The sequence below is a fragment of the Dasypus novemcinctus genome, chromosome 17 (assembly GCF_030445035.2).
Source record: "Dasypus novemcinctus isolate mDasNov1 chromosome 17, mDasNov1.1.hap2, whole genome shotgun sequence".
Lineage (NCBI taxonomy): Eukaryota > Metazoa > Chordata > Mammalia > Cingulata > Dasypodidae > Dasypus > Dasypus novemcinctus.
This window is the reverse complement of record NC_080689.1, coordinates 44732627-44743327: the sequence shown is the minus strand read 5'-3', so window position 1 is coordinate 44743327 and position 10701 is coordinate 44732627. Positions and strand designations below refer to the sequence as shown.

The 10701-nt window shown below is 38.1% G+C and overlaps 1 protein-coding gene across 2 annotated transcripts in view; it reads left to right on the top strand.

Annotated features, from left to right (window-relative positions):
* Nucleotides 1-204: 204 nt before the first annotated feature.
* The window catches only part of PPP4R3B (protein phosphatase 4 regulatory subunit 3B), a 111265-nt gene continuing 100768 nt past the window's right edge, over nucleotides 205-10701 (top strand). The window contains exons 1-2 of one of the 2 annotated variants that reach the window (XM_058278595.1): nucleotides 205-1008; nucleotides 2437-2492. In XM_058278595.1, the coding sequence (XP_058134578.1) occupies nucleotides 867-1008; nucleotides 2437-2492 (198 nt within the window). In that variant the 5' untranslated portion in view covers nucleotides 205-866. The remainder of the gene's footprint in view (nucleotides 1009-2436; nucleotides 2493-10701) is intronic. The other variant, XM_058278596.1, reaches the window with a different exon arrangement.

Here is a 10701-nt window from a genome sequence, read left to right as displayed (position 1 = left end):
CTAGGTTTCGGGTCGCCTTAAAGGACCCATAGTTTCTTCATTTTCACAGAACAAGGTTTAACACCTCTTCTCCCATAGGCTGACAGGGAGAGTTCCATTAGGAGCGCTCCTTTCCTTCATTTTTGCTCGGGGTTAGTACCATCCAAGGCTGAGCGCCTCCCACGTTTGTTTGGCTTTCCCTCTAAGCTGAACCCCACGCTAGTCACACACCGCCCACCACCACCAACCGTACAAAGCCCACCGCTCCCCGCAGCGGAGCCTCTCGCTGCCGGCTGAAACACAGAACTCGCGAGAAACGCGATCACGGTCGAGATCCTGCGCCAGCAGGCGGGGCGAGAGAAGAGGAAGTCCCACTTAGGTCCCCCCCCCCTCACCCCCTGCGTTGGATCCAGATATAAAAGAACGCCAAGCCCTGTAGGCTCGGCAAGCGCGTGCAGAAGCGGAGGCGCCGCGTGTTGGGCTCTTCGGCCGCCGTAGCCCCTGCTAGGACATCCCGTGCGAGCCTGCTGGAGGAGGAAGAGAAAGGCAGAGAGAATCGGGTTACAAGATGGCGGTTCTGTAGTGGTTACCGCGGCGGCGGTAGCGGCGGTGGCACAGCGAGCGAGCTCTCTGGCGGGCAAAGGGAGGGGAGAGTGGGTGTGTGTGGGGGTGAAGTGAGAGGTTGCCGAGCCTCCGAGCGGAGGAATCTTGGTGGCTCTTGTCACTCCTTACCGCGGCTGAATCCTTGGAGCCATGGTGAACTCGGGCCTCCTCGGAGCCCCCGCCGCCGCCCATGCCGCCACGGCTGCTACCGTCTTTCAAGAGTGAGAGGCGCGTTCGAGGCGAACGAGGAGGCGGCGGCTGGAACGGTGGGGGCAGCCGTCACCATGTCGGATACGCGGCGGCGAGTGAAGGTGTATACCCTGAACGAAGACCGGCAATGGGACGACCGAGGCACCGGGCACGTCTCCTCCACGTATGTGGAGGAGCTCAAGGGGATGTCGCTTTTGGTTCGGGCAGAGTCCGACGGTAAGGTTATGAGAACGGTACAATAGGGGACAGTGCTTCCCGTTTGGCGAGAACCCTGGGTTTTAGGCCCTGGGCCCGATTCCCGTTACCACTCCTCTCGGGACAGTGCATTGGTTTTGTGCCTGTACTTCTGAATGGTTAAAAACAAACTACTTTGTCCGGCTTTACCCTCTATCGGTAGCCAATTCTCTGTACCCCCGCCCCCATCCATATTAGGGACTTGACCCCTTCCTCTCCAGTAGCTCTTTTTTTTGAAGAGGGGAGGGTGTGAGAGAAAAGGGAGGAAGTTCCTTATCAATTATATGTTTGGTACAAGAGGTGGAACTTTTCTTGGTTTTTTTTTTTTTTTTTTTTTTTTTTAATAACCGGGTTTCATTAACGGGTACAGTTGCCACAGTCGACAGGTGCTGAGGGGAATGAAAGACACCTTTTCCTGGGGTTGGTGCAGACTGTTGCAACCATACATGAACGCAGAGCATACGTTTTTTAGTCCGGGATCCCTCAAGGCAGCTTTTGTAAAGAGTGCTGTGGATAAGTGATTTCTTTACACCATAAATAAATTGGGACGCCAGAGCAGATTGTAAACTTGTATTCATTGGCTTATAGTACGAGTCGTTAAGTATTTCAAAATTACAAAACATAGAGGTATAATTAAACACCTTTTACAGTGTAATCGGAGCGTCTCGGTTTGAGCAAATGGTATGTGTAGGTAATAGAAAAATAACGATCTTAAACATATCTTCAACTTATTTTACACTTTCTCTTTTATTTTAAAAAGTCGTGGTCATTCCTACATGAGGAACACTTGACACAATAAGGATAAATACAGTACTGCAGTTTGTGTACTAAGTCCTGTCGTGGTCCTTTGTAATTTGTTTGTTAAACTGGAAATGCAATAAAGTAACTTTGTTTAAGAGCTTGGCTCCAAGTGGTCATTTAGACCTTAAAATTTCATTTCAATAAAAGTTTAATAGCCATTTAGTTTTCCTCCTTTTCTTGTGTTTGAATGTTGATCTTAGATGGACTTTTGTATTAAAGGATGTATGGGGATAAAGATTCTATTCTAAATTAAACATTAAGCCTAGATTTACACAGAGAGATGTGAATTGAAATACACATTGGCATGAAATGGCATGGAAAGGTGTTTTTTTGTTTTGTTTTGTTTTTAAATTAGGATGTAGCTTTAGAGAAAAATCATACAGAAGATACAGAGTATTTCCATACCCCCACCTCACAGTTTTTCCTATTAGCACTTTGCCTTAGTGTGGTACCTATGTTACAATTGTTGAAACAAAATAATTATAATTAACTATAGTCCATAGTTTACATTAGGGTTCACTATGATATTTTATTTTAAACATATAGTCCTGTTTTTTATTCAAGATTTTATATAGTGAAATTTACGTTGTATTATTTTATATCTTTCAGGATCACTACTCTTGGAATCAAAGATAAATCCAAACACTGCATATCAGAAACAGCAGGCAAGTAGTTGTTTATCTTTAATTTGAAAGACTTCATCTGTGATCAAGGAGTATTAATCTCACAAAGATGGGAAAGCTTTCCTGACAAGAAAAACATGTTAGATAAAGCTACAGACCATGTCTATTTCCCTTGCAGGTTACAAGTGTCACACTGCAGCATCTGTACTGGTGGTAGTTTATCTTGTTTGAATCAAGCCATTCTTAGTTTATATTAGAAATTAGAATACAGTGTATTCATTAGTCTTAATTATAGTTAGGTCTCTTCTGTACCCTGTACAGTAAACTTTTTATTCTGAATCACATAAAAAGGAAATGGCATAAAAGAAAATTCAAAGGGGTACTATTTAAAATAAGGAAGACCTGTTTGTGGTGTGAAATTAGATCGTTTGACACAGCAAAGGTAGAGTTTTTGGAGTAGAAGTGTTTAAACCCTTTTCATTAATTGTTATGTGTTTTAAATATAATCAAAGGATATTTTATGAAAATGTCCATTACTGTATGTAATCTCTTCTGTTAATATTGTCTTATTTGGGGAAAGAAGACCTGTGTTAATTGTGTTTTGACATGTCTGCTTATTTACTCTGAATATGGCAACGGTGATTCAACTTTTTCTTTAGACTGAATGTTTTCCTTTTTATTATGAAATATTTCAAAATAGAAAATAACAGAATTATGAAATGGGGATCTGTGTAACACCACCAGATTGTAAACAAATGTTAACAGTATACCATATTTGTTTCAAGTTTTTTGTAATGTTGAAAGTTATGGATAAAGTTGAAGTCCACTTTGTACCTACCCCATTCCGTCCGTTCTCCATCCTTGCTAAAGATAATCACTATTAAGAAGTTCATACGTATTGTTTCTGTATGTGTTTTTATACTTTTCTGCATATGTATGTATCTATAAACAATATGTAGTGTTTTTTGTGTTTTTAAACTTTATGCAATTGATATTGTATTCATGTATTCAGCTTGCCTTTTTCACTCAACATTAGTTTGCAGATTTATTCATGTTAACAGTATACATACAGTTTTTTTAAAATTCACTGTATAGTATTATAATATATAATATACACCTATTGTTAGACATTTGGATTATTTCCTGTGGTGGGTGGTAAAGTGAATTTGGCACATACTTTTGAAGGAAAAATTGTTTTAGGATTATATTTATAACGTATCTTCAAGGTCCATTAATGAAAATTCGGATACCCAGAAACAAATACTTCACAGTTGGAGGAGTAACATCGCGCAGTTCATTAATAGTAAATGTCTTTTAAACAATTATTTTATGTATGCAATTTATTCAGTACTTTTGAAATATTTAAAAAATTTCAACATTCAACTGACAGCTTTTTCCTCTGCTTAGAAAATGTTGTTCTTTTTTGATGGAGAATCTATTAAACATTTACCCTGAATTGAACACCTGAAGATGCTTCTTATACCTTAAATGTTTTAAGGTAGACATTTTAGTAAGTTTAATTTCTAAGTCGGCCAGGCACATGGTTACTCTATCTCTGTAACAAATTGCCTTTTAGGTTTGTTTGCTTGCTTGCTTGCTTTTTTTGTGAGAAAAGAAATAATATTTTTTGATCATTTGGATTTCCCCCCCATCTGTATGAATATAAGTAGAATTAAGCCATTAGAATTCCTTACTAATTAGCTGTAATATGGACTCTCAGATTAGGTACAAGGTCCTTTAACTGTTGCTGGTACTGAAAAACTATTATTATGGTGGAGGTTTGCATATAAAATCATATCCCATCATAAGTCCCAAACTACACAATGGTTCTGTGAATATTTAGAAATTTTTTAAAATTGTGGGACGTAGTTTCATATGTAACTCTGCTAGAAAAATTAATTTTAGATAACTAGCGTTTTGTATACACTAAATATATAAAGTATTGGCACAAAAATGCTTTATTAAAAATTTTATATTATTGGTAAAATGTACCCTGTAACTAACACTTAAAAAATATACTGTTAGGCCTTTTATCCATAGTGTTGTTTTTTTTAAATAACAAAAGTATATGGTAACTCTGGCCATGAGAAGGGTATGGGTAAGCTTTGTATGTAAGAATGAAAAACCTGTATGAATGGGGTCACTTTTTTCCCCTTTATTTTTTGTTTAAATTGAGTGCATTTTTCTAATAGAAGTCAGTCATTTAGAGGTTATGTTAAATTTAGTTTCTTTGTAATGAAAGGGCTTTTAATATTTTTACCATAATCTTGATGTTCATTTGCATTTTTGCCAAGTTACACAAGTTAATATATTTTTAAAATTCATTAGAATATTTTCTTTAAATGTTTCATTTGTGTTAGCCAATAAATTACTCTAGAAAGCTGTTCATTTCCAAAATTTATTTGAAGTATGTTTATTGGTGGGGTTTTAATAGAAAACTTGATGCATAAATGAGACACTCATAGTTTATATTAAAATATAATGAGTAATTCCGGAAAGGAATATTGAACATTCTTTGACCATTGCAGTAGAGCTAAGTACTGAATGTGGACCCAAAATATATCCTTTTTTATAGCAAAGTACCGAATTGTGGGCTCAAAATTAGAATGAGTCAAGTTGAATGTCAGATGACATTCATATCAGTTTCTTGCTTACTCTGCACAGTACTAAAGTAGTTAAAGGGAAGGAGACAAGATACATATCTAGAAGAGCCAGTAAACTTGTTAAGTACTTGAAGGAACACATTGGAAAGAGAAATTATTATATGGTGCAACATGAAATAAATGGCCTGATTTATTTGTTGAAATTTTAAGTTGTTTGAAACGACCTCATTGATCTTGACTAAATCAAAAGCAGACATAAGGATGTGTGCCTTTTATATTTAACTGTTGTGTGCTGTTGGGATTAGGAGGTAACTATAGGTATGTCCTTGTCCTTGGTTTTATTGGCAGACAAGACAGTGAAACAATTATGAATGATATTAAAAAGTTTTGTTTAAGCCAATACTCATTGAAAACCCATGAAAACATTTTACAGATAAGCCAATACTCATTGAAAACCCATGAAAACATTTACAGAAAATGTTTTCACAGAGAGGTTAAGTTTCTTGAGCAAGACTATAAAGCAAGTATATGCCAATGCAAAATATAATACATAGTGAATTCATATTCCATAGACTTGGGCAGTAGACAGGGAGGAGAGAGAATGATGTGGATTGGCACCATTATGAATAGCTTTACTCTCCTTGGTGTGGTTTGTTGAAGGACCTGCAGTAGAAAAGGAAATAGTATACTTACTAAAAAAGGCATTAAGCTTATTTGTAGCAGAAGTTTCTTGTGTGAAAGCTTGGTTTACTAAACAAAAGGGAGTCATTTTAAGTTCTTGAGTAAAGTCCTCACATGATGAAAGTGATACTGTATTTTAGGAAGCAAGTGTGGTAACATCATGGAAAATGAATTGGTGTGTGTGTGGGAGGGGAGGTGGAGCAGAAGAGTTTTAGGTAGTAAAGACTTTTTGCAATAATGCAGATATGAGAAAATGAAAGTAGTAAATCGAATTGAAAAGAATTCCAGTATATTTTCAAGAAAGTGCTAGGAGATTTCATGAATGATTAAGTATGAATGGGAAGGAATTAAAGGTCACTGGTGTTTTTGAATCTTGGAGCCAGGAAAATGGTGGTTCTCTCCAAAAACTAGGAAGTTGAGAAAGGAAGCAGGTTTACAATTATCATTTGGTTTGGGGGCTTGTTTATTTAAAAACAAAACGAAACAAACTGTTCAGTTTGAAAAGGGTAATACATTCACATGGTTAAAAATGTAAAAGGTATTTAATGAGATCTTCTTCCCATTCTGGACTTTGTACAGTTACCTTGCTAGAGGCCACCCATGTTTTCAGTTTCTTGTATATCTTCCCAGAGATTTTATGCTTATATAAGCAAATATTCACACAAACACGCATATATATTCTTTCCTTTATAGGCATAAAATGGAAGAATTTTATACACTATTCTATGCCTTGCTTTTTTCAGTTAGGCTCTGAAGTCATAGTAAACTAAATGGAAGTGTATGTAACTCAGTGGTTGAGCACCTCCTTCCCATGTACGAGGTCCTGGATTCAATCCCTGGTCCCTCCTGAAAAAAAAAACACGCAAACAAACGAAGAAACCAGCTCTCATTAGGGAGTGGATGTAGCTCAGTGGTTGAGTGCCTGCTTCCCATATGCAAGATCCTGGATTCAATTCCTGGTACCTCCTAAAAAAAAAAAGTATTGGAAAAAAAAATGGAAAGGTCTTACTGTGAACCTCTGAGAAAGGGTAAGAGTTTCTGGCAGCGAATCCTAATTTGAGATTCACCAAATGATATTTTAACTGTAAGAAGAGAGTATATATAAATTGAGAAAAGAACAGAGCCTAGGCAAATGCAGTTGAAAGTTTTTGAAGGGTTTTCAGCAGAGGAATGACATCCAGAATACTTAGTAAAATCATTTTGTAAAATTGCAGAACAATAGTAACCTAAGTGGGGGAGACTAGTTGGGAGATACATCATATTCAAAGCAAGAAATAATGTTGGAATGGATTAGGGTGATGGCATTGGTGATGGAAAGAGGATAATGGATTTGATTTATATGTTGAAAATAGAATTGATAGGACATGCCTAATGAATTAAGTGTTTGTAATCAAGAAAAAGGAAAATCTGGGAAGTGGACTTGGCCCAGTGGTTAGAGCGTCCGTCTACTACATAGGAGGTCCACAGTTCAAACACCGGGCCTCCTTGACCCTTGTGGAGCTGGGCCATGTGCAGTGCTGATGCACGCAAGGAGTGCCCTGCCACGCAGGGGTGTCTTGTACGTAGGGAGCTCCACACACAAGAAGTGCTCCCCATAAGAAGAACTGCCCTGCGCGAAAGAAAGTGCAGCCTGCCTAAGAATGGCGCCTCCCACACGGAGAGCTGACACAAGATGACACAACAAAAAGAAACACAGATTCCTGTGCCACTGTCAACAACAGAAGCGGACAAAGACGACGACGCAGCAAATAGACACAGAGAACAGACAACCGGGATGGGGGGTGGGGGAGAGAAATAAATAAATCTTTAAAAAAAGGAAGATCTATTACAAAAAAGAATAAGCAATTGGAAAGAAATAGAGAATCAGGAAATGCATTGTCTTTCAAACCAAGGGTAAACAAGTATGGAAAGGAGGGCCAGTCAGTCAGCTCATGGCCTTTTCATATCCTCCCAAGAGAAAGAGTGAGAATATATTTTAAGGTTTGGTTAGAGGAATGCCACTAAGGTAAAGGTAGGTAGAGATGAAAATGATCACATCTTTTTGTATCTATCACTTAATTGGCAAACTAACCCAATAAATTGAGAATGTTAGGGTTCATCCAGAGAATTTGCTGGGGAAAAAACTGAAGCATCCTTATGGGAATTGAACTAACGTATATACAAGACAAGAAATTTCTACAATTTTATATGCTGCATTAAAATGACAGCATGATGTATAATGAGTAGTTCGCTCTGCACTTCAAGTTGTAGCTCAGGCACGAATAGAAGTGAATAATTAGTTGATGGATATACATTCTGGATGGTGATTTGAGACAGGGACCAAGGAGGAATCTTTGGGAATCAGATGGGGAGAAGACTGACTTATTTAGGAGTCTAAGACGGATGTCTAGATAAATACAGTGCCACAGGGGAGAAGCTTGGGAAGCAAAGTAGTAAAACTGCTTTCTTTTCTAATGTGTCCATGCTATTTCATATGTGGCATGTTTTAGATTTGGGCAGTCTTAGGATTTGAATTGCTTTACTTCTAAGTGATTTTTGAGTAAATTTTCTCTTTGAACCTTAGTTTCCTCATGGGATAATACCTACCTCATAAGATAGTTATGAGTTAATCTATGAAAAATGCTTAGCATAGTACTGGCACATAACAAGCTCATTAAGAAATTATTCATATTAATAATCCTGATATAGACAGGGTTTTCCCATTTTCCAATGAGGAAAGATCAAATTTGAGAAACTGACCTTAGTGTGTCTTCTCAAGCCCATTCCAGGTTTGGACAGACCTTTTATGGAATTCTTTTAAGCTAATCTGGCTTTAAATAGAGGCATTAATAATGTCTCAAAGAAATGAAACTATAAACCATGCAGAAATGATCAAGAAATATTTCTTATAATATTACAAAGTACGTGGTTGAAAAATTAAAGTTGGCTGTATATAGGCTTTTTTGGCCCTGCCATTTGACACTTCATTCTGTTTCAAATATTCTTATGCTAGCTCTGTGGTCTCTCCCCGAGGAGCTTTTACATTTACCCTTGACAGTTCTAAGCAGTGCTTCTTCTGAGACAGTAGGGGAGGTTAGGGGGTGGTGATTGAGAGGATATGATAAGAATTGTCATCCTTTGGCGTAGATGTGTAGACCTTGGAAGGTCCATACTCTGATGACATTTCCCACTGCCTTTTAACCAACTAAAGTCAGTTTTTCAAAATTGATTTAAAAGAATCACCTAGGACTATTCTTTTAAAATAAGGATTCTTAGATCTCACCCCAGACCTGTCCCTGGGAGAGAGGCATGGAAATCTGTATTTTTAGCCATCTCTCAAGGTCAGTCTTCTTTGCATTGAAAAGGGGTTCTAAATGTAATCCCATTTAATTTCTGGGATTTTGGCTGGCACAGGGAAGAGAGTTTAGGTTAAAGATGGGAAGGAAAGAAGAAGAAAAAAGAATGGTGAGGCCCGGGCCTCTTTGACCCGTGTGGAGCTGGCCATGTGCAGTGCTGATGCACGCAAGGAGTGCCGTGCCACGCAAGGGTGTCCCCCGCGTGGGGGAGCCCCACGCGCAAGGAGTGCGCCCAAGCCGCCCAGCGTGAAAAAGAAAAAAGCAGCCTGCCCAGGAATGGCACCGCCCACACTTCCCGTACCGCTGACGACAACAGAAGCGGACAAAGAAACAAGTCGCAGCAAATAGACACCAAGAACAGACAACCAGGGGAGGGGAGGAATTAAATAAATAAATAAATCTTTAAAAAAAAAAAAAAAAAGAATGGTGAGGAAGGGGGCTCTGTTAATTTAATTCAGACCTGCTTACCTGGACCTTAGAAGGTGAATTGGAGACAAAAATGAAGAGGGCCTTATATGTCTGGATAAAGAGTTTTGTATTTCATTTTGTAGAACACGTGATCTCTAAAATGGAATGCGTAATGTGAATCATTAGAGCTTGAGAAGAAACCTATTTATATATTTTATCAAAAGAAAGAAATTGAGCTTTGCTACTATTTAATAAGCAGTATGTCAGGATCGAGAGTCAAAAATAAGCATGGTGCTGTGAGGGAAAAACCATATTTCCATGACAGGTGCCCCCTATCCAACATGAACTTTTGTAGCCTATGGGTTTAGATAACTTGTTTACAGATAGTTCCCAATTTAAACTAACCTGTCAAAATGGACAAGTGCCTTAAAAAGAATCATGTGAGTTAAAAACAATAATGTAAATGCAAGTGAGCAACAAGAAAATGGTCGGACATTTACACTCCTAGTGTAATCTGTTGGACATGTGACAAAATAGAAACAGTAATAATAGATCTGACAAGAAGTTGCCTTTTCTTTAAAAAATTCCCCCCTACCCAAAGAAAGGGAAAAAAATCCAAATTACTAAAAGAATGATTTTAAATATGGATTTGTTGGGAACTCCTCAAAATGAAACACTTTTGCACCTCACAGGTCTTTGTCAAAAGGGTGAAAAGGCAGCTGACTCAATAGGAGAAAATATTTGGAAATCACATGTCAGATAAGGGTTTTAATATGCAGGGTATATAAAGAGTTGTTACAACTCAACAATGAAAAGATAAACAAGCCAATTTAAAAAATGGGCAAAAGACTTGAATAGACATTTGTCCAAAGAAGAAATACAAATGTCAGAGACATGAAAAAAAAAAATGCTCAGCATCACTTATGATGAGGGAAATGAAAATCAAAACTACAATGAGATACCATTTCACACCTATCAGAATGGCCACTTTTAAAAAGACAGAGAACTACAAGTATTAGAGAGGATGTGGATAGATAGGAACACTTATTCACTCTTGTGGTGGGAATCCAGAATGGTACAGCCACTGTGGAGGACTGTTTGGGAGTTCCTAAAGAAGTTGAATATAGACTGTCACGTGACCCTGCAATACCTCTAGTGGATATATATCCAGAAGAACTGAGAACAGTGACATGAACAGACATTGGCACACCAGTGTTCATAGCG